The sequence below is a fragment of the Lathyrus oleraceus genome, chromosome 7 (assembly GCF_024323335.1).
Source record: "Lathyrus oleraceus cultivar Zhongwan6 chromosome 7, CAAS_Psat_ZW6_1.0, whole genome shotgun sequence".
Taxonomy (NCBI): domain Eukaryota; kingdom Viridiplantae; phylum Streptophyta; class Magnoliopsida; order Fabales; family Fabaceae; genus Lathyrus; species Lathyrus oleraceus.
In genome coordinates, this window is record NC_066585.1 from 86919487 (window position 1) to 86944313 (window position 24827).

General features: G+C 33.6%; 1 protein-coding gene across 7 annotated transcripts; it reads right to left on the bottom strand.

The window, feature by feature from the left end:
* Nucleotides 1-1155: 1155 nt before the first annotated feature.
* LOC127101219 (zinc finger CCCH domain-containing protein 38) lies at nucleotides 1156-9520 on the bottom strand. 7 transcript variants are annotated; one of them, XM_051038580.1, is made up of 7 exons: nucleotides 9296-9520; nucleotides 7773-8172; nucleotides 6497-6613; nucleotides 5995-6250; nucleotides 3839-4905; nucleotides 2846-3693; nucleotides 1156-1475 (listed from the first exon to the last, which is right to left on the bottom strand). In XM_051038580.1, the coding sequence occupies exons 3-7, from the start codon at nucleotides 6564-6566 to the stop codon at nucleotides 1446-1448; spliced, it is 2271 nt and encodes a 756-aa protein (XP_050894537.1). In that variant the 5' UTR covers nucleotides 6567-6613; nucleotides 7773-8172; nucleotides 9296-9520; the 3' UTR covers nucleotides 1156-1445. The 7 variants fall into 7 exon arrangements, with proteins under 7 accessions (XP_050894537.1, XP_050894536.1, XP_050894535.1 ...); XM_051038579.1 differs by lacking the exon at nucleotides 1156-1475 and adding an exon at nucleotides 8271-8340 and having other exon boundaries at nucleotides 2544-3693; XM_051038578.1 differs by lacking the exon at nucleotides 1156-1475 and having other exon boundaries at nucleotides 2544-3693; nucleotides 7885-8172.
* Nucleotides 9521-24827: the final 15307 nt, after the last annotated feature.

A 24827-nucleotide genomic window follows, 5' to 3' on the forward strand; every position in this document is an offset into this window, starting at 1 on the left:
AGGTCTGAAAATGGTTCTAATCGAAGACAAGCATTTGTAACAATGAGAATATATGTTTCATCAAGTTTGAACTAGAGACAAACGAAAATTTAAAGATTATATGGAGTGCATTTTGATGTTACTCATTGAATCGTTTGTTGAAGTGGATACGACGATTGCAAGATCAACCGAAAATCTTCTAAAAATGTTGCAACGTTCTGAACCGCCTGTTTGTAATGATATATAATATTAAATTTATATTAAGGATTTTCTATATAATTTTAAGTATTTGGATGTTAATTTGTGATGTTCTTCCAACATTCTGCAATTGTTTCTGATTTGATTTAATAAAGCATATTTCTAAAATGTATCTCCGAAAATATCACTAAGTTTTGAATTAAGGATTTTTACGAAGATACATCCTCATACTCACTCTAATATTGATACAGAGATGCATCTTCAGACTAAATCTATCTCAGCAATTTAGGTTGGCAAGTGTATAAAAATGTCGCATCCAAATATGCATCTTTAGATGTTGGGGATATTTTTGAATTCTTTAACCGTGTGTTGGGGATATTTTTGAATTTTTCACGATGACAAAGAAGCACTCCATGAGATTTAAAGAGCAACTCTTTATGATGTTATTTTTATAAGATTGGACTCAAGCTCTATAGAGTCTAGCTTGGTACTCCAATGAGATTTAAAGAGCAACTCTTTACAATGTTATTTTTATAAGATTGAACTAGCTCTATAGAGTCTAGCTTGGTACTCCCTCCATTCTCTATTTTGACTTTTAAATTTATTGCATAATTGATGCATATGACTATATATAATCTAAATATATTATTTATTCAATGAATTAAAATTTACTTATAAAAGAGAAGAGAATGGAGGGAGTATAATCTATTTTCACCCCTAAACCCATTAAATTATACTTAGCAAATTAAATTAAATTAATATTTTAATCATATTAAAATTTTAAATTACTACAAAATAAAAATATTTAAGCCAAAACTGAGCATGTACTCATTAGGTATTCATCCACTGTCTCTACCAATTTACTTGTTACAACAACTGCATCATCTTTTAACTGCAATAAATACAAAATTCCTAAGGACAAAAATGGTTCTGGAGGTAACACATGATTTGAGATGAATGAAACACTGCATACATGAGTTTAGTTATAATATGGAGATTTCCTCAATTGTATCAAACAGGTAGCAAAAATTACAGTTGCCTAATGTTGGGGGTTGTAAACTAATGTTAGCACAACAACACTAGCTTCCTAAAAAAACGGCACATAATTTATATTTATACAACAGCTGCTTGATTTATCAATTATACATCAGCCGGTTATCTAGAGAGAGCATTGCATAAAACTTCTTGCAACAGACAAACATAAATATGGTAATAATAATATACTACTATAGCAAAATATATTACATAACCAACTTTCAACACTTGCATTAGGCCTTCTGATGCTTTTCCACATAAGCCTGTATAATAAGAGAATAATTTTAAGACAAGCTAAATAATATATAAGTACTAAATTGACATTACAATTGTCTCAAATGCAAATGTAGATTCAGAAGCTGACATAGATCTTCAACCAGAGATAGAATAGAGGCATGGAGCTCAGTTGAAACAATATGATGGATTCAAGAAAAGGGATGGTCCAATGCACAAGGTAAGACTATAGACAAACTCAACCTTAATCTAGTGAGCTGATAGACTAGAAACCATGTGCCACCAAATGACAAGGCAACAACTTACCCTATGAAAACAAGTCTTTATTTTGAAAAAGACTTCCTAATTTTTAGGGGAAAAAAGAGTAGATTGTTCATTAAATCAACAGAAATAATAATTAGGAAATTAAAAAAATACTTAAGAAAAGGACCCAAGAACGAATTTATGTTCAATATTTTGACAATATGTTTAAGGAATAATTACACCTATCTTGAGGTTCACATTACTTGAAGTAATGCTCTTGTTTGAAAAATTACACCAGTCTCTATTGCTTTGTCATTTTTAAGGGTCTCTTTGATTGGTTGAGAGGAATGCTTTTTTTTCCAATTATTTCATAATAGAGACAGAAGCAAAATCCTCACAATTTAAGCTCAAGGACTTGGAAAAAAGAGGTCCTTATAAACTCACTCTTAAAAGTGTTGAACATTACAACCTTACATTAAATATTATAAGGGTTTAAAATGTAAACAAGTATTTTTGTTCTGCATTAAAATATCTTCCCTCCTTTTAACCAAACAGTATATCTTATCAAATCTCTCCTCTTCATTCCCCTTTCCTCCACTAAAATCATTCTTTTGATTGAACAAAATAGGTCAACAACAACAACAACCAAACCTTATCCTACTAAGTGGAATCGGCTACATGAATCAACTTTCAAAAGATAGATCTAAATTAATTTTTCAAAGGATCTGTTTGAACAAAATAGATCCTCTGAAAAATTAATTTATGATCTATCTTTTGAAATAAGGGAAATATGTGTAATTTCATTTCATAAAAAAAATGTCGAGTTAACACTACGAGAATTAGGTAGGTGTCGATTTTTAAAAAATCAAGAATCTCAATAATTAGTGTGAATCCCACCAGAGATCAATGTATATTTGAAGTTTAGTTACATATTATGTAATCTATAGCCCAGATGAACACCTCGGTACAACATTAATCTCATTTTTTTACAACTATTCTACAACTCTTTCCACATCCAAATCAAACCTAGTAGAAAATTCAATGATTTCTGAAGCTGCATGCATAGTCACTTATCTATAAAACCAAGTTAAATGGGAGACAAGATTTTGAATCCTTTATTCATATGAGGGAAATCTGTAAGAGAACCACCACTAACCTGTACAAGTTTGTTAAGCTTTGGTTTCGAAACTGATAAATAGCGTTCAATTTTCTCTTGTGTCTGAGGTATATGTACCCGGTTTACTGTACTAGTTACTTTATCAGTAACCTTCTTCACAATTGATTTATAATCTTCTTTGGAGACTTTACCATCTTTCCATGTTGGTTTAAGGATCTCCTTAATGAGCTCTACCAACGAAGTTTTAAATGCACGAATCCCCTTTACATCCTTTAATTTCTTGGCCTCATCAGGTCCATCATTTTGGCTCGTGTTTACCAAAGGACTATTCTCTTCTGTAATTTTATTTTCAGATTGAGATATTGCCGTTTTTTCAGCGTCCATTTTGCTAGTCTCCTTTTTATGATACTGATCAAAATATTGTCCCGGGTTAGATAACAGTGGTGGAATTCTGGCTGTATCTTTTGGAATCTTTGTATTAGGAGAAAAGGTTGGAGAGACCCCACTTGCATTAATATTCTTGGGCTCCATAATATCACACATAGGATCATATTGCTTCGATGATTGACCTTCAATTTTGCTTCCGAAGAGAGTGTCGTTTGCATCACAAGAATTTATAGTAGAATGAAGTTGTGAGAGCTGCTGATTTGTTCCGAGGAAATGTGCAAGAGAGGCTGAGAGGCAGCTAAGTTGTTCTTTGCTGACTACGTTCTGAGTTGGAGTATTTCCTGAACCAATTTGCAATAGGCTTGCATTAGTGAAGAGCTCCTGGTTCTGTAAACCTTCAATAATTCTTGATCTTGGAGGAACAATGGAAACTGTTGCTTGACTCTGTCCAACCACATGCGAAGCAGTTAAATTCTGAGCATTCTGATTTAGTCCTTGTCCTGTCAAAAGAGTAGAAAAGTTAAGGTTTAGGTATGAATCAGCATATTCTTGTAATGTAACAACACCATATCCTATGTTTTTCCACATGCATTATTAAATAACTTTTTCAACAGACAAATGTTTTCTCACAAAACAAGCAATTACCTGGAGCACCTTGTTGCTTATTCTGCCCATGCTCATCGTTAATATGACTGGAAGATCTTGCCCCATAATTCCAATCAGGAGACATTTTTTCATCACCGGGCCAAAAGCCTCCACCTACTACTGACTGGGAAATGAGAATGTTGTTAGCAGCATTTTCTGCCGTCCTGCAGTTGGCTTCCTTCTTATCAATTGTAAATGGTGATTCATTATGCATTCTGTTCCTGTCTAAGCTATGGTCCAATCCATTATTCATTGGCCAAGCCATGAATCCAGTTTCTGGGGCACCTAAAATGCCTTTTTTGTTGTCCTGAACCAGCTTTGCAGTCTCAGAGACATTAACTAAATTATTCAGCTTTGGACCATCCAAAACTTTATCTACATCAGCCATACTTCCATCTGAACCCCGTCTACCATCTCTTAGCCTTTCATTAGGAGTAACTGAATTGCTCACTATTTGTCTATCCAACACCTGATCTTCACCTTGATTACTCCTTGACCTATCATCCCTTAATCTTCTAATATGGCTGGTAAATGCTTGTCTATCATGAGAAAACCTACAATCTTTACCATTCCTACAATTTCCAAAAGCAAAAAATTTGCAAGGAGTATTACCACTGTGGTTTGGATAATGCGGACCACCCTGCTTGAATGAATTATCTATGTGTCTTCTATCAATTTCCCTTTCCCTAGATGATTCATCTGCAGAAACTTTATCAAACTCATCAGAATTGCCATGATGCACATACTTGCATGATTCTCCCGCTCTACACCTTCCCTTTGCAAAATGAATACAAGCTTCATTAGATCTTCGACTTGTAATAGAATAATCCCCACTCTCACGGTGATTACAATATCTGGGTCCATCTTGCATGTATCTACTTTCCCTACTATCCTCATAACTTTGCTTATCATGGTGAAGGAAATGACAATGGCTGCCTCTTCTGCAGTTCCCAACAGCAAAATCTCTACAAGGTCGTATCAATCTGCCAACCCTCATTCTGTTCTCATCATCGACAGCTGAATACCTCAACCCACGTCGAGGGCTCCGACTTCGGCTCCTGCTTCTCCTAGAAATGGCAATATCCAAAAAAAAAAAGTAAACTAATAAACCACTTGCATCTAGAAATTACACAGATATTAAGCTCAAAGATATAAAATTTCTTTGAGGGGACATAATTTGAACTTAATGACTACCTTGCAGTTGAAAATATGGAAAATAGAGCAGTCAAATAGAACTGAGATTATATTGCAATTAAAGAAAATACGTATCCATAAAGAAATGAGTTGAAACACAGATACAATACATGGGACACACCACAGCCAATGTACAACTTTTTCCGGAGGGCCTAAAAGCTTCAGCTTCTAAACTTTTCTACATAACAAAAGTTTTAATCTAGGGATATAGGATGTTGTATTAATGGTTAAGATTAGAAACCATTGAAACCTCCCATAAAAATCACATGATCATCTAAAAAACTAAAAATTAGAGATGACTTTGATTTTTAGTCTATCACTTCACTCATACAAGATCCAATTTTCATGATTGTATGTACTACTCTGAACTTAAATATAAGCAAAAGTCAAAATATTTTTTATTCAAATTTAGACCAACTACATTTTGACTTCTGCTTAAACTTAAGGCCGGAGGGAGTAAGTATTTAAGCATGAAAACATGAAGTAAAAGGAAAGGAATGATACTAAATTATATGAAATCGCATTTGTGAAACAACACATAATTTCTCATTAAAGAATCTATTTCCATGTAAAACAATGTTCCTCACCCATTAATGATCATCACTAACTTGATTGGTCAGCATCCAATTCATGAAATTTTGTTTTTTATAAAATAGAACAGCTTTCTCAATGAAAAGATTTGAGTAAGATATGTTTCAAATGTGTAAATGTGTTTGAAGAAGTAAAGAAACTATCTAAGAATTAATACGGTATGCTTAGATTCTCAAAAGTACTGTTGATTACTAAGAGTTGTTAGTATTCTCGCGAGAATAAGTATATTAATAGTGTGCATAATCAAGTTTATTATAGAATATTTCCTCATAAAGTATCCTCAGTTAAGCTTATTGAAGTACAGTTCCCGTGAATTAATTTCAAACAATAGGTTCGGTGCAGATATTATTAGAGATATAAACTAAACTAACCTGCCGTAATCATTTTTTACAGATTGACTGTGCTTCCTATTTTTCAATTCCTCAAACCCTGGAGATGCTTTCATATCGTAACTTCCATCAGTGTCTTGTGCAATTGTTGCATCCAAAACTTTGTAGTCTGGGTTCCAAACATCATCCTTTCTTGAACTTCTGCCTCCAGAAAAAGGATCCTTGCATGAAAATCCCATTCTGGGATTTATCATATCATTTCTTTCCAAATACCTTGAGCTATTGCTATTAGTAGCACCTGTAAAGGACCACCCAGAATGCAATTGCTTAGGGTGCATTTGGACATGCTTTTCGAAACAGTATTTTTCTATTAAAAAATTACGAAAAAACTCTATCTAAAACAAGAAAAAAAGCACTAAAACTGTTTTTTTATGGACATACTTTTACTTGCCTTATTCTGAAAAACTTATGCCAGCTTAAAAGTTTTTAGACATACTTTTACTTGCATTTTTCTATTACAGGAACATAGACAATCAGGCCTTACTCTCGGGTGAAAATTCAGGTTCATCTCTTGAAACCCGGTTTGAAGATAGCTTTCTGCCACTTCCGCTCATTTATTTCCCCAGAGCCTTAAGCCTTACTTTGATTAACGCAGATTGATCTGAATTAAAAGAAATCACAAAACAAATAAATAAAATCATAAACCTGAAATCCCACTTCATTATTCTAGTATTCTACTTCACTAAAGGAATACGGCAATCTAGAAACAAAACAGAAAGTTATCAAATGAATCCCAGGCATATATTATGAACCAAAAGTATCAATGCAAAGTTTTCGACCAAAACTCTGAAGCTTCAAGGAGTGTTTGCACAAGCCACAGTCACAAACATAATTGACCATCATTAAAACAAAAATGAATTTAGCAAGAAGGGAAGAAAAATTGAGTGAAAATTTTAGCCATTGTGTTAATTAAGTTGACCGTGAGGAATCATTAACAGTTTTCAAATGCATTAATTCACTTGATATGACAACTACTATAAAACCTTGCCTAAGCTGCATATATGGCTACTTTCATCCTCTTCCCTTGCAGAAAGATTAGCCATATATGGCTACTTTCATCCTCTTCCCTTGCAGAAAGATTACAGATAGTCCCCAGAAAAAAAAATATACATTAGAAGAATAAACAGGATTTTCTTTTCTGGGCCAAATTTTATACATTCTTGGTAGTAAGTGTGAAAAACAGGGGAATAACAATCAGAGGTGAAATTCAATTCATTATTTTAAGAGTATTGGCCCATACATATTTTCTTCCAGAGGAGAAATCTTATATTATGATAATTATTTTGAGAAGTCTTTCAAATTTATGCAAATTATACTCTGTATTTACTATTGTTAGAGGAAGATATGCAATTTTTTTAATTGACACTTAATATCAATTGTTTACTTATGCAAACTAGATGTATACATACAGAGAAATATCCTTAACTAATTGGTAACCTCTGACATTTTATTTTTACTAAAATGTATATTTGTTGCATCATTCACATGTTTGGGATCTGGAATGGCCTCATGCTCTTAAACTAGCATCAAAATATGTCCTGTTTAAACCCCTGATCACACAGAATAATATAAGTTACTTTTTTTTTTCAAAAACGCCTAAATCCTTTAGTAACTAATTGACCCAATATTTAAAGAAAGCCACGAGGTTCCACAATCTCACAATTTAAGTCAAAAAATTCAACAGCGAGATGAAAAGATATTAATATTTGATTCTTCAAATTCAAAACAAAATACAATAATTTAGTGCTTTTAAAGCCTACCTATATTCTCATCAAAACCATGCAAAATCAGCATGCACGATGGAACCAATACATCATCTTTACAATACCTATAAGATTAAACAGTACTCAAAGAACATCCTTGGCCACTCACAAGACAGATCAAAGCTACAATGTTTATTGCACAAATTTTCTTCAACCCTCTGTTCTTGATGTATGTTGGAAAACTAGTATATCTGTTGAAAAAGTTAATACATTTTCCAGTTCTTGAATAAGCCAGGGGTTTATGCTGCTAAGTCAAAATAGGTCATTATTTTGAAACTAATTGGACTCCAAAACAAATCAAAATGGATTGATAATTGTGAAAAATGTCAGATATTGCTCGTGACCAGCTACTTTGAGTCAGATGGTAGAACCTCCACGCACTGATGACAAGAAATTACTGCAGAAAAAGTGTATCCAATTAGAACTCAGTCTTATTGAGATACATCGAATAGAACTAAATCACAAAGGAGACTCCCAAAGTTCCAATTCTCCTACCTGATGTCTGGGCATCAAGGCTATCCAGGTGGGTGTATTTTATATGGATGAAAGACTGAAGTTACTCTTTCTAGATTAAAACAAGAAATCTAAAGATATTATCTTCTAGTCAACATATAGGATTGAGTGTCATCATAAAATTTAGGACATTTTGGATTGACTTATTTGAATTAATCTAATTGCATAAACACTTGTGAGCAAGGTTGTCAAGATCGAGATCTTACATTAAATCGTGAGAGAATAGCAAGATCGTAAAATATAAAATCGTAACTAAGATCGGAAGATCCTACCCAATTATTTTTTGTAAGATCCGGGAGGGGTAACACGACTGTAAAAGATAAGATCGCAACATAAATCGTAAGATCCTACTAAAATGAAAAAATAATAGTATATATCTAAAGCAGAGTTATCAATCGCGGCCGCGCATGACGCGATCCGGCCGGCACGGCCACCCACCGAGTGAGAAGACAGGAGCTGTGCGGCGTTTCAAAACGCGGGCGAATTTAGCGCAATCCCGGGTCGCGGGTCGTGGATCGCTCCCTGGATGGTGCGTTTCGCGCGTTTTTTTATTATTCAAAAGCTCTTCAAGATAACTTATGAAAACACTGAATTTATTTCATTTTTTGTTATAGAAATAATTTGTACATAAGTAGCAATGCTTATATGATAAGGTTTATGTTGTATACCCTTAATTAAATAATTCATCTAAAACAAGGTCTTAATCCATCAATATCAATTGAATAACTTACAAGCAACTATAGTATTAACGAGTGATTTCACACTATGGTCAAGGAAAAGCTTGTTTAACAGGACTGCATTAAATACACGATGAAAATTAACGCATTGTTACACGATGAAAACTGACATGAACACGCCAGAGATTTGAATTTAAAAAAGGAATAATGAAATCATTGAATGATAACTCAAAGAGACATTGAAAGCAGGGTATAACATTCATGGAATTTCAATGATAATGATGATGAATGGAAAAACCCTAGAAGTGGAAGAGTGTTAAGAGGACTTACGAGTTTACGGTAGAGAAGAGTGTTGTTGGAGTAGAGGAGGAACCCTAGGTTCGAGTGTGTGGAAGAAGATAGTTGATGAAAGCATGTGATTATTGTTTTTGGGAGTGAGAAGTGAGATTCGGATAGAGATAGAGAGTAGTATCAGAAAAGTGGAGCTTGCGGTTTTGTCATCAAAGCAGCGGTGAGGTGTAGCGAGCAGGCTCCTCTTTCTTTTGTTTCTCTTCACGATAATATTTATTTGTTAATTTATTTATTTTTAAGTTTACTCTATACAACTTTGATTAAAATTAATTGAAAAAAGTTAAATATTCATTGTTAAAATAGAAGAATAAACACCCATATTATTCATATTAAATCAGTCAAAATAAGGTTTAAGATTTATATGTTGATTTAACATATTCTCTTTTGTACTTTGCATATATGTTCTCTTTTGAATGAAACAGCAAGCTCAAACCACAACAAAAGATGAATCCAGAAAATTCCTCTAAAAACTTTGCTTAATGAAAAATCAAAATTAGCATCATTATAATGATGAAATGTTATATCTACATTTTTAAATTATGTGATGATATTTAAATAGTTTTTTATTCATTTTAAACATTAAAATTTAAAAGGAATTATTAAAACAGATTAAAATTTTCAAAAGAGATGTTAAAGCAATAAATAAGTTTATTAACGGAAAAAAAAATATATACAAAGACACATTATACCATGGAAGAAAGAGATTTCACATAGACACAAAATTCGAACAACAGAAATGATATTTCTACGTTACTCTCTTATACCTACACCCAAAATAATATCTTTTTTAATTTTTTGTCATTAAATTTTCTCTCCTATTACACATATCTACATTTACCTTTTCTTTATATTTTAATGGATATAAATATATTTGAAATATTATAATAATAAATATTTTTTTATAAAAATATAAAAACTATTATTATTATTTTTAAAATTAATATGATTAATCAATTTTATATTTTTATTAACCAATATTTTATATTTTATTAACCAACTTTGTTTTATAATAAAAAAATATTTTTTAATATCGGAATGTTTATTAACCACTATCATCACTCTATTAACCAACTTTTTATATTCTATTAACCAATTTTATTTTATACAAAATCATTTTAAATAGTTGTGTGTTTATTAACCAGCTTCCTCACTTCATTAACCAATTTTTTATATCTTATTAACCAACTTTGTTTCCCCATTTAAAATTATTGTTCACAAATATTATTCACATGGTATTGTTCATAACACTGTTCATAAAATATATAAGGTGAATAGTGTATACTGTGTAAATATTAATGTATAAAATGGGTGTAAGAATAGCATTGATGTTCGAGCAAGACGTTTTAATTTATCAAAATCCTTTAAAAAATACGCACAAAATATTAAAGAGAGTGAAACACCAAAATATTTTATTAAAATCCTAAAATATTCTTCTCCAGTCTCTTAAATCCTTAAATGTCAAAGTGTTTATCTTTTTAAAAACATGTCTTTTTTATTTTCATTTATTTTTCTCTTTATGTAATTTTGATCTTTTTCATTTTTATTTTCTTTTTTAGTTTGATTTCTTTTTGATATTCTTTGTTTCTTTTTTAGATCATTATTGAAAATTTATAGAAAGCAATGAAAAATGGGAGAAATTATTTTTAAAATGAGAAGAGAAGATAGAAGGAAAGAAATTATGCACATCAATTAATTATCATTAAAATGATGATAAATATAAATAAATCAATGCTTAATAGCTTAGTGAGCAATTTTATCTAAATGAGTTTCCCAATTTCAACGTCCAACATCTTCATGTTTGAATCTATCTCTACAAATAAATAAAAAAGTAAAATCAATAAAGATAGAAAAAGGAAAGAAATCATTGATGAAGAACGATAATCTGGTAGAGAATCTGAGAAAAGGAAAAAGGAAATTTTGTTAATGGGAAAATCTCATAAGTAACATGCAATATAATAAATAGAAGAGATAAACACTAAAAAGGGGTTAAGGGAAAAAAAACTCATTTTCATAAATGGATAAAAGCTTGATACTTAAAGATAAATGTTAAAGATAAACATTTTTAGAGTATGAAGGATCAAACATACATACAGACAGAAATATAGTAGAAGATGTTAAAAAGGTAAGGGTTCGTCAGTGTTTGAATACCTAAAAAAGAACAAAAGTTGTTAGTAACGATGAACAGTGGCGGAACTGAGGGGAGCGTGGGAAGGTCACGGTCACCCCTCAACTTTTTATTTATTTTTAATTCATATATATTAAATTACTAAAATATCCTTATTTTAAATTAAAAATAATTTTTCTTTTTTCTTTTTCATTCAAAGTTAGGTTAAAATACAGATAAGGTAAAAAGCTCCTATCTTTCTTTTCTTTCTCATATGGGTTTGCTACCGACACCGGAATCGGAACAGATTAAAGTGATCGGCATCTAACAGGTAAAAAACTTTATTCATTCTTCTTTTATAAAAAGTAACAAATTAAAGTGATTGCTTGATTTGTGTTTTTAAGATTTTTAGGGTTCTTCTTTCTTAATGTGTTAAAATAATCTATATGAGGTTTATTAAGCCAATTCATAACACTGTAATTTACAAATATAGTTATACACTGTAATAAGGTTTATTTAATCATTGTTGCTGCTAATTTCTAATAGTCAAGTTACCGGTATTTAAAAACGGATTAAAGTTGATTAATTAAGTTTATTAATTTTTTTCTCTTTTAATTTTTATGTTCTCTAAATTGATTTTTGGATCTGATATGATATTATAGGAAGAGTAAAGATGAATAATAGGAAAATTGATTCGTTTTTCAAAAGGAAAGCATGTGAAATTGAAAGAGAAGAGAGAGATGAAGAAATTATAATCCCGACATCCGAATCTGAAACAGTTCTTGAGAATCCAACAATTGAAGAGCATCATGGTTTTGAAAATTCTTTGGAACGCGGTCCTGGAAAGCGTCCTCCGATTTGGCAATATCCACCAAATCAAGTGGATGCAATACGAAGAGCTTATCTAAAATGGGGTCCATATCAAATTCATTTAGAAAATTATCCTTTGTCCGGTAACGAGGATCATCCGAGAAAGTTTCAACATACTTGGTTTAGCATATTTCCATCATGGTTAGAATATTCACCATCTGAAGGTGCCGCATATTGCTTACCATGTTACCTTTTTAGCAAAAAACTAAGTGGACGTCCCGGATCACTTGTCTTTATTTCTATGGATTTTAGAAATTGGAAGAAAGTTAGGAATGGAAAACATTGTTCCTTTCTTAAACACATAGGGAAGGATCCTTGTTCACCACACAACAATGCAATGAAAGCTTGTCAAGACTTGTTGAATCAAGATGGTCAAATTAGAAATGTTATTCAAGTGCAAAGTTCAAGTCAAAGAATGAATAATCGGTTACGACTCAAGACTTCAATTGACATTGTTCGTTGGTTAACACTGCAAGCTTGTGCTTTTAGGGGTCACGACGAAAGTAGCAAATCAAGAAATCAAGGTAACTTTCTTGAGTTATTGAAACTTTTAGCATCTTACAATGATGAAGTTGCAAAAGTTGTGTTGGAAAATGCTCCACAAAATTGCAAGTATACTTCACATCAAATTCAAAAAGAGCTATTGCAAATTCTTTCTAGTAGGGTGAAAAAGAGTATTCGTGAGGAAATTGGTGATTCCAAATTTTGTATCATTGTTGATGAAGCTCGTGATGAGTCAAAAAAGGAACAAATGGCTCTTGTATTAAGATTTGTTAATAAAGTTGGTTTAATACAAGAGAGATTTTTTGATGTGGCACATGTTAAAGACACCACATCTTTAACTCTTAAGGAAGCAATATGTGATATACTTTCTCGACATAACCTTGATGTTTCTAACATTTGGGGCCAAGGGTATGATGGTGCTAGCAATATGAGAGGAGAATGGAATGGTTTACAAGCCCTCTTTATGAAGGATTGTCCTTATGCATACTATGTTCATTGTTTTGCTCATCGATTGTGACTTGCATTAGTTGCATCATCAAGACAAGTCAAACCTGTTCATAAATTTTTTTAGAAGCTGATCTTTGTTGTGAATGTTGTTTGTTCTTCTACAAAGCGTCATGATGAGTTACAAGCTGCCCAATTAGAAGAAATTGTTTATTTGTTAGAGATTGATGAGATTGTAACTGGTAAAAAGGTACAAATCAAGTTGGTACATTGAAACGAGCTGGAGATACTCGTTGGGGATCACATTACGATTCAATTTCTAGCTTGATAAACATGTATGAATCAACTTGTTTAGTTTTTAAAAAAAATGCAAAAGATAGAGGGAGTTATGCTACACGTGGGGATGCAGATAGTTGTTACAATTACTTGAAGGCATTTGATTTTATATTTATTTTGCACTTGATGAAAGAAATCATGGGAATAACAGATATGCTTTGTCAAGCCTTATAAAAAAAAATCAAGATGTAGTTAATGCTATGAACTTGGTTCGTTCAACAAAACATCTTATTCAAGGTTTGAGAGAAAATGGTTGGGGTATATTATTTACTAAAGTGGTATTTTTTTGTGAAAAACATGGTATTGAGATTCCTGATCTTAATGATGTTCATTCAACAACAAGATTTGGACGCTCCTGTCTTGAAGAGAATCAAGTCACAATTCAACATTACTTTAAAGTTGAAATATTTTTCACTACCATTGACAAACAGTTACAAGAGTTGAATAGCAGATTCAGTGAGCAGGCAATGGATTTGTTAACTCTTTCTTGTTCTTTATCTCCTAAGGATGGATATAAAGCTTTTAGCATTGATACTATTTGTTCTTTAGTTGAAAAATATTATCCTATGGATTTTAGTGATCAAGAGAAGAATAATTTGCAATTTCAACTCCAACATTTTCTATTTGTTGCTCGTCAAGCATCAAACTTGAATAATTTATCAACTATTCAAGAACTATGTTCATGTTTGGTTGCATCTGGACAGGCTGAAACTTACTTCTTGATTGATAGATTACTTCGTCTTATCATGACTCTTCTCGTTTCTACGGCCACAACTGAGAGGTCTTTTTCAGCAATGAAAATTATTAAGACTAAGTTGAGAAACAAGATGGATGATGGGTTTCTTGGAGATAGCATGACAGTATATATTGAAATTTGGGTGAATAAGGGGTGCTATGGCCCGTTAATATCTACTATGTCTCTGATGCTCTTGTTCCAGGCCCCTTTGTTATGGCCCGTAGCAGGTGCTATGGGTGGCCATAACACGCCTCTGTTTCATGTGAAATTTGGGTTTTGTTCTAGACCTTCCACTACGACCTATAGCCAGTGCTACGGGTGGTCGTAATGCGCCCCTATTTTGTGTGGATTTTTGCCTTGGTTCAACCCTCTCTGCTACGGCCCGTAGCAGGTGCTACGGGTGGTTGTACCAGGCCTACTAGAGCATGGGAAAACTTCTCTGATTCTTCGTGATTCTCCTTGGTTTCTGCATCCGATCGTACTTGAATATCTGTTTAAACCTGAAAAATAGTAAATGCACACAACCAAAATATAACATGCGAAAAATAGAAATGAAACTAAAAAAATGATGAAACGATTAAATCAACTAACAATACAAGAAACTGACTCAAAAGACCATTAAATAAGAACAAAGTCCTATAGTTTACCTGGACTTTTGTCAAACAAGTGACAAAACATATAGCATAAATGGTCGGCTCAACTATTCAGTTTTTTCTTTTCTTTTTGAGTTTATATCCAACTGAGTCTTTCACTTTTGGTGAGTACTTTTATTTGTGCCATCAGATTCTCTTTTTGTTCTTCTATTTTTCAATCATCATTTTTCATATATTTTTTTTGCACTCACCTTTTTCGTCTTTTTATGGGGCTACCCCAAGCTTAAAATAAAACACAGCTTAAAGAACAACAACAATCACTCTGAATATGGTATGGAAGTGTTTTGGGCCAAGGGTTATACCGATGTGGTAATATATACAAACAAAGGGATACAAGCTTAAATTGGGTGAATAAGGGGTAATAATTTATATGGATGGCTCGAAAGGTTCAGGGGTAAAAGAAACAACTTGCCTTAGTGTGTGTAATAATGCAGTGATATTCGAAAAGAACGTATGCAAACTCCGAGTGATAGAGACATACCTGAATTATCTCTCATGATAAATACTGTGTTTGGCCTTTTCTACTCTCGCCATGTTAGGTAAAGCTAACAAAGTCCATAATACCTCTAGTGTGATGCACTTTCCCTCTTAATTTGGGATGCATAGGGTTCCTCTGTTAGTCGAGCTCAAGAAAGTTGTGTCCAATCATCTTCAGAAGTATCAACATTTTTGGGGGTAATTCCACCAAAAGCAACCAAGCATTTCGTCTGAGTGAATTTTTTCATCCATTATTACTAATATTCATCACTTATTCAAACAATGAAACCAAAAAACTGTACTACTTGAAACACTTAAACAAACACACAAACAAAAGATAAAGAATGGAAACAACAAAAATAAATAGTAAACCTCCCTCAAACCTGAACTAAACATTGGCCTCAATGTTTTAGAACAAGAGAGACAAAAGAGTGACTCACAATGCCCTTATTGAGGAGGCGGAGGGAAATGCAACATCAACTGCTGCATCTGTAAGACCCCAATTTTGGCCCTAAGATCCCTTATGACATCTCATCATATGCATTGACTTTAGGATCACACATTGGCATCCTCCTTACCCATCATTCAATGGGTTTACATTGGGAGAGATCACTAAGTACATTTTATTATATAATACTTTGTTTTTCATTATTCACTAACCAAAATACCAAAAATATGTCAATGTATAGTTTGTTGCTTTAATAGGTAGTGTGTGCGTCCACCAATGCCTCATAAAGCTCATACCTAGGGTTTGAGACCCACAATGAAAGGAGACTAATAAATATATGGTTTAAATTGATCCTATACATCATATATGGATCCCCATGGTCTTCACATATCATTTTGATTGAGAAATCATCAAGAGTTTGAAGCTTGTTTACCTTGGAAGCCATAATTCATCTGGGTATCTTGTGTGACTTCCTCAGTAAGTTTCTTCACCATTTGATCAAATATTTCAAGGGATACTTCATATTGCATCCTCTTACACATATATGATCCTCCATGATTCCCAAATATCAATAGAATTTCAAGTTTGCAAGTTGGTTCATGGTGGTTGACCAGAGAAAGTCAACTGGTCAAAACTGGGGTTCCCTAGACCCTATCTCCTACACATTTTGTCATATGAAAATTATTCCAAGATAAAAGTTACTCATTATGAAATTACAAACAACTTTCATGTTGAATCCCAAATCTAATTTTGCTTGGAAAGTCATTTTTTTATGGTGAACGATTATAGGTCATTTTGTCTACACCCTAGTTAGGAGGTCAACTTACAAGGACCATAACTTGCTCATTTTTTATGAGATGAAAGTAGTTTCAGTTACATGATCAACTTAAAGATGTTCTTTTAAACTTTTATGTTTGGATTAAGTTCAAATTCATCTTGAAAATGCATGTGCTAAGAGGAAACATTATAGGTCATTTTGGGTCATTACAATTGAACAAGTGATTTTCCTCAACTTCTAAAATGCATACTTCCTTCATGCCAAATCCAAATAAGGTCAAATTTGTGACCAAATTGAAGAGGTTTGAAATGGATACAACTTTTATGAAGGAGAGTTTCCCATTTAAAGTCCATAGCAAAAGTTATTCAAGGTGGAAGAAGTGAACATTTGATTTTGTACTTTGAAAATTTTCAAACATGTTTAATTTTCCAAACTTCCACCTCAAAATACATCATGATCCAAGCTTCAAATGGAAAAGTATTTAACATGAAAGTTTTTCCCCTTGATCTCACCTTTCCAAAATGTCCAAGATTGCCTAATTTGGTCAAGGAATGAAGGACTTGCGCATGGGTTCTTTTCAAACCATTTGGATGGATTTCACCTTCGCATTTCAAATTCAAATGCATGGCCACATGACATGATTTCAGCATTGCACTCGAGCATTTTTGGAATCGAATACATCACTTGGTGGTCTTATCACATGCCCATGCAAGCATGCAATGCAAATTGCTAAATTTGGAAAAATTTGGAAGTGTGTGGAAATGAATCACATTCGCTATAAATACAACCCTCATGGATCAGAATTGAGGACCTCATGCCCAAGCTTTGAACCTGTAATCCAAACCTTCACCATTAAAGGATAATCTTGAAGGTTTTCATTTTAAAATCGAGCTTCAAATCTCATTTTGTTTTGAGAGTGAAACTCCAAGAGTCCAAACTTTTCTTTGATCCTAATCACTTCCTACAAGCTTCTGAAACCAAGCCAAGGACAATTAGAATCAAGATCAAGCAAGGTTGAAGCTCCTTCAAAGGTAATTTTTCAGAATTTTCATCTCTTCGATTCTCTCTCAATTCTTCACTATTCTTTGTGATTTTTGGTTGGCTGAAGTCCTACCAATGTAGGCAACAAGATTGAGTTGCTTTGAGGTAAAATCGAAGCAACTCAGTTCATGATCCTCAAAATTCAAATCTCTGTATCTTTTTATATACTTGGAATTGGAGAAAATTGAGGCTAGATTCGAGCTCTTGAGCATTTTTTCTTTAAATCCATGTCATTGTTTTTCATTTTCATGGTGGTTGGTGGTGGACCAGTCCGGTGAGGTCCACCGGAGAAGAAGACCGGAGCTAGGGCTCCGGTGATGTGTTGGCGTGTCCAAAGCCATTAGATCATGATCTCACGTTTTAATCTTAGCCTTCTGATGTGATTACCACTTATGTCATGTGTTTGACTCAAGTGTTGGTGGAATGCGCGCTTCTGGCCATCAGATCTGCCACCTCAATTAATGAGGGAGATCTCATGGCCCTTGTTATTTTTTAATTTCTTTTTAATTTCTGATTTTATGTTTAATTGCTTTATTTTGTTTAATTTATAATAATTTCATTTTTAATCCAAAAAATATGGGACTTTCACCAAAAATCTTCAAACATTTTCCTCTTTCATTTTCTGAATTAAAATTATTTTTTGGATTAATTTTGATATTTTTCATGAATTAAATATTTTTGTGCATATTTTTAATTGTTTAAAAATACTTCTGACTTTTCAAAAATCATAAAGTTTTTTGTCTAAGGCCCTTTGACCTTGTTTGACCTAGGATACATCTCTTGGCCATTTATTTGGTGTTTTGAAGAGATTTTAGATTTTGACCAAATTAAATTGAATTTTAATGCATTTTAAATTGATTTTGAATTGATTAATTGTGTAAAAATTATGTTGAATCATTTTTATGGTCTTGTGATGTTTGACTATTTGTTTGGGCCTTGGTCAAGGTTGATTTGACTTTTGTTGGATTAAAATTATTGGATTTAGGGAGATTGATGAAATGTACATTTCATCTCCCAAAATGAATGATTTTAATTTGACAAAATTCCTCTCATGATCAATTTGTGTTTCTCTCATTCCCCTCCCTCTTCATCTTCATCTCTATTCTTCCTTGTTCCTTTAATTGACCAATGAAATCTCAAATTCCCTAAGGCTAATTGGTTCATCAATGACCTTGTGTCAGATGAACCAATACAAGTATGTATGAGATAAGTTCATCCCTCTTGATCTTTTCTTTTAGTGTGTGGTATGTTTTAGGAGTTTGGTTCATTATACCAAATCTCTAACATGCATTAATACCTAAATTTTTATTGCCCGACCTCAGATAGTTGTGACTTCTACATAAGTCCAATTATGATTGCTTAACATAGAGCTAAATTTGACCCTAAATGCATAATATTCTAGTAAGTGAGATTATAAGTCTCCCATCCTTCATGGTATTGTGTGGAAACTTGGTATTTTTTCCTTCCTATGGAAGATGTCTTGGTTCAAGGATACATGCTTGTGAATGGATGGTTGAGTATTCTCCAAAGAATGACTTAATCAATTAAAAAGCAAAACACCGCTAACACTTAACTAACATTTGACTAAATCTTATTAATATTGCTTTACTTTCAAGTCATTTACCTTAGACAATTTAATTTTCGGTCATTTATCATTTATTTCCATTTACATTTCATTTAATTTGTTTATTTTTATGCCATTTTCACTTTGCTCATTTGAGTCCTAAAATAAATATCATATTATTAAAATAGACTCCCTAAGCTTTACGGAACATATTCATTTGCTTGATTATGACTCCGTTCGATATTTTAAATATTCATTTTCTTGATTATGACTCCGTTTGGTATTTGCTTAATTAATAATTTCATTAAGTTGAATTACTATATGTTCTTGAAATGTGTTACTATGCTAAGTATGATGATCGATGTGGTTATAGTGATATTGTTTGTGTTGTTGCAATTGTTGTGATACTGTTGATGTGATTCTGAGATGAATTGTTATACTTATAATCATAACATATTGAGTTCAGATATGTAGTTTCGATGTGATGTTGTTAATGTGATACCGTTTGTGTTGTTGAGTTATTGTGATGATGTATACATTCATTCATGCATCATGAATTGTCATTATTGTGAAAGAGGCAATTACAGGTTTCGATGTTGATGATTGATAATTGTCCTAAGATTTATGTTGTGTCTTGGAGCTCGGTGTGGGGCTTAGGGTTTTCTGAGTGAAGCCCATGGATTCATAGTTGATTGGGACCCAGATCGTAATGGGAACCATTATTGAGATCGGTACCACATGCATATGAGTTTGTTGATGTTGTTGAGAGTCACATTTTCATATTTTTTACGAAGTATGTGAAACTTGAATAGATGTGTTGTGATGCATAGTGGATTATTTTTGAAATGTATTGCATTTAATCTACTCTGATTGTTTATGCACCATTAAATTATTTGAACATATTTCTCACCGTTTCTATTCGAATATTGCCTTTACATGATGCAGATACTCAAGATTAACATTGCTGAAGTAAGTAGAAGATAGCTCTTGGAGTTGTAAGTTGTAAAAGCGCCTAAGAGGGGGGTGAATTAGGTGGTTAAAAAATTCTTCGATCTTGTTTCTGGTTTTTGGTTATTTTCGTTTAAGTGCGGAAAAATAAATTGCAGAAAGTAAAAGACACCGGAAATTATAGTGGTTCCCTTCACAATCCGAAGGTACATCCACTCCCCTTTCCACACAAAAGAGATTTCACTATAGTTAGAATATGGTACAGCCTATTCACACAAACGGTGATGCCTACTATCTAACCTATAGATAAAAAAGTGTATGAAGAACAATCCTCTTCAACACCAACCCTTGTGTCCAACAATCCTGGATCACAAGTCAAATAGAAATAATTCCTATGAATGATTTTAACAAAGTGTAGTATTATCAATCTTCTCTTGATTGATCTTCTCCTTATATAAATAATTCACTCAAAAGATAATATACAAGTGTTCAAAAATAGAATGAGATGAAACTTTTATTATGAACACTTTTGAAAAATATTGAAGGAAAATATGAAAGAGTGATTATTTGAAGTTTGTATGAAAATTCTTGGAGGTGAAAATTCATTTTGAAAATTCAAGAATTTATATTGCCAAAACACCTTTTCAAAGAGGTATCATTTTCCTCATGAACATTGATGAAAAGATATACTTTTTCAAAAACATTTTCACTGCAACGAACAGTGTTAACCGGTTAACCATATGGGTTAACCGGTTAACGCATACAACGTTAACACAGGATTTCAGAAAATTGGACTGTTAACCGGTTAACCCATATGGTTAACCGGTTAACACTGTTGAAATGCAAAAAAATACTTTAAGAAAATTGTGTCTTGCATTTCAATGTGTTAACAAATGGTTATGTTAAAAGATGCAAATGCGGATCATGATTGTTGAACACTTGTATACTAATCTAAGAGTGAGTTAGATATACCTAAGAAGTGAATCAACAATCTTGCACACGGGCTTGATCAAATGCATATGCGGCTTTGAAAAACTTGATGCTTGAAATATCTTTGTAGCTCTTCTCTTTTTGCATTGATGCATGTTGTCTTCATCAAAATACTTCTTGGATTGAAGCTTGCTTCTACAATCTCCCCCTTTTTGATGATGATAACCACTTTGAGATAGATGCTTGAGAGTGAAGTTTCTCTAAGTTGATTCTCCCCCTAAGTTTAAGAACTCCCCCTAAATGAGAGGCATACAACAATTCTGCATAGAGAAACCATTAGAGAAACAAGTCTTCTCCCCCTTTGGCATTAGCAAAAAGGAAGAGACTTATGAAAAAGGAAAAGTATACAAGCATACACATATATCAGATAAACATTGAATCACATATTATGACAGAATAAAAATGGATTAAAAGTTAAGTGTTCGGTAAGCATAAATAGCATAAACATAGTTTAACAACAAAAACAATAGAACAACATATAACAGAAACATAGAAAAAACATAGTGCTTTATTCTTCTTCCGAACCGGCCTCATCCTCCTCGCCATCCGCTTCACTACCGTCTTCACCTTCATCATCTTCCACGGGAAGGTTGCGGGAACTCAACACTAGGTTCCGAAGACTCTTGATAGCGCGGGTGGTTTCACGGTGGTGGCTCATCATGGTGGTATAGAGAAACTCATTTGTAATGCCACCTTCCGGAATAGGGAAGTTTGAAGAGGAGGACCCGTCATCATACTTGTATGAACCGTCATTGCTTTGAATAATTCCGGTATTCTTCATAATGGTAACGCCGTTGATTTCATTGGCGGTAGTGGTCATAGCCAGAAACGGTTCTCTCCCGATTTCCATGTCTGTGAGTTCCAAAATCCGTGAGATAAGACGACCGTATGGCAGCCTTGTTTTGAGAGAAAGTTGTTGTCTCAGATGATACATCATAGTGGGCAGCCAATTAACTCGGATTTTGTTCTTCACTGCAAATAGAACTTGCATCTCCAAATCATTGATTTGAGACAGGTTTGAATCCTTTGGCAGCAAGACATGGCAGATAACATAATGCAGCATACGATCATCAACCGACAGGTTCTTAGCATAACAGAGTATGCGAGAAGTGCGTTGTCCCGACACAACAACCTCCCTTGGAAATCTGCAGATAGAGTAGTAGTATTCCATCTTATCATATTGGGCCCATTTTCCTTCATCATAATTAATACCTTTCCGAAGGAAAAATCCTGAATAGGGAATTTTAAGAGACTCAGCCAACGACCTTAGGTCTGTAACAATTTCACAGTCTCTCACAGTTGCAGACAGCATATGTTGATCATCATCATTCAGATTTAAAGTAAAATGGTTCAGAAAGGATTTTACCAAATCAGTGTAAATTTTCCCATTATCGGTTATGAATGCATGCAACCCTTGATATCTCAACAGCTCAGGGAAAGAGAAGGTAGTGAAGGATTTGAGATTCACATACTTACCCTTAAGCAGAAGTCTAACCCTGACTTTGAAATCCATTCTCCTTTTCTTGGCTGTATCCACTTTCAACTCTTCATCTTCACTGCTAGATGATGATACAGGAGCCTTTCCCATTCTTGGAGGAGCCATGAAGAAGATGAAGATTCTAGGGTTTAGAGATGGATTTTCGGAAAAGGATTTGAGAGTTTAGTAGATGGGTATGGTTGAGTGGAGTTTAATGGTGCTTTAAAGAAACAACACTCAAGAAGATTGAAAGTTGAATGAAAAGAGATGAAGGGTTTATGGTGAGTAATGAGGGAGGGAGAGAGTTATGAGGTGTAGGTGAAAGAGTAAAGCACATGCATTGAACATAAACACACATAATAAAATAAAACAATTAATTTTAAAAAGTCTGTATTTTAAAACGAAAACAGAGTTGCTGTTTGGAGGTGTTAACCGGTTAACCTATACCGTTAACCGGTTAACGGACTGAAATTTTTCAAAAATAAAAGAGTGTTAACCGGTTAACCTATACCGTTAACCGGTTAACGGACTGAAATTTTTCAAAAATAAAAAAAACAGCAGCTCCGTTTTGAAGAAACGGGAAAAGATTTTTAAAAATTTTTTACACAAAGTATTAGCACTTATCAATACGCAACTTTCGATTTAAAATTTTTTTAAAACGGATAATATTTGGACATGCGAAAGTAAGAAAAACGGAAAACGGCGAAAAAGAAGTGCTAGCATTGCATAACATAAAAACTAAAAGTAAACACATTTTTAGCAACTATACCACATAACAAGTAATTTGAAGACAAGGTTAGATGTCACCTTCATTGAGAATACCAAGTTCTCGCCGAATCTTGAAGAATTGCTCTTTAGCCAATGGTTTTGTGAATATGTCAGCGAGTTGGTTATGTGTATCCACGAACGTAACATCTACATCTCCGTTAAGCACGTGATCTCGAAGGAAATGATGTCGGATATCTATGTGCTTCGTCCTTGAATGCATGACCGGGTTCTTTGTGATGTTGATGGCACTTGTGTTATCGCATCGAAGAGGAATGCAGCCGAGGTCTACACCAAAATCCAGAAGTTGTTGCTTAAGCCATAAAATTTGTGCACAACAACTACCTGCTGCAATGTACTCTGCTTCGGCCGTGCTAAGTGCGACACATGCTTGCTTCTTGCATGCCCACGACACTAGTGCATTCCCGAGAATGTGACAAGTACCACTTGTGCTTTTTCTATCGGTCTTACAGCCTGCATAGTCAGCGTCAGAATAACCAATCAAGGAGCATATACTACCTTTTGGATACCATAGTCCGACGTTCGTTGTTCCTTTGAGATATTTCATAATCCTTTTCACGGCGGTGAGATGCGATTCCTTCGGGTTTGCTTGAAAGCGTGCACACAAACATACACTAAACATAATGTCAGGACGGCTTGCCGTCAAATATAGTAATGAACCAATCATACCTCGATATTTTGTAATATCTATTGACATTCCGGATTCATCTTGATCAACGTACGTTCCGGATCCCATAGGAGTGGACATCACTTTGCAACTATCCATATCGAATCTTTTCAATAATTCCTTGCAATACTTGGATTGGTTGATGAAGATGCCATCCTTGGTTTGCTTGATTTGTAGTCCAAGAAAATAGTTCAATTTTCCCATCATGGACATCTCGAATTCTCCTTGCATCATGATTGAAAACTCTTCACAAAGATCTTTATTTGTTGAACCGAAGATGATGTCGTCGACATAGACTTGAGCCAATAAGGTGTTACCCTTGATCTTCTTTATGAACAGAGTCTTGTCAACCTTTCCTTTTACAAATCCCTTTTCACATAGAAAGTTGCTGAGGCGGTCATACCACGCTCTCGGTGCTTGCTTTAAGCCATATAGTGCTTTCTTCAACTTGTAAACATGTGAAGGGTTCTTGAAGTCTTCAAAACCCGGAGGTTGTTTGATGTAGACTTCTTCATTGATATAGCCATTTAGGAAAGCGCTTTTGACATCCATCTGAAATAATTGAAAGTTCATAGAACAAGCAAAAGCAAGTAAAAATCGAATTGCTTCTAACCTTGCTACCGGAGCGAACGTCTCATCAAAATCAATTCCTTCCTGTTGGTTGTATCCTTGTGCGACCAATCTTGCT

What these genes read in the sequence shown, in the direction of transcription:
- LOC127101219 (XM_051038576.1), bottom strand. Translation starts at nt 6,566, where the DNA reads ATGAGCGGAAGTGGCAGAAAGCTATCTTCAAACCGGGTTTCAAGAGAT. An exon ending in ACCTGAATTTTCACCCGAGA is followed by an intron (nt 6,251 to 6,496) that starts GTAAGGCCTGAT and finishes GGTCCTTTACAG; the next exon opens with GTGCTACTAATAGCAATAGC. An exon ending in GTAAAAAATGATTACGGCAG is followed by an intron (nt 4,906 to 5,994) that starts GTTAGTTTAGTT and finishes TGCCATTTCTAG; the next exon opens with GAGAAGCAGGAGCCGAAGTC.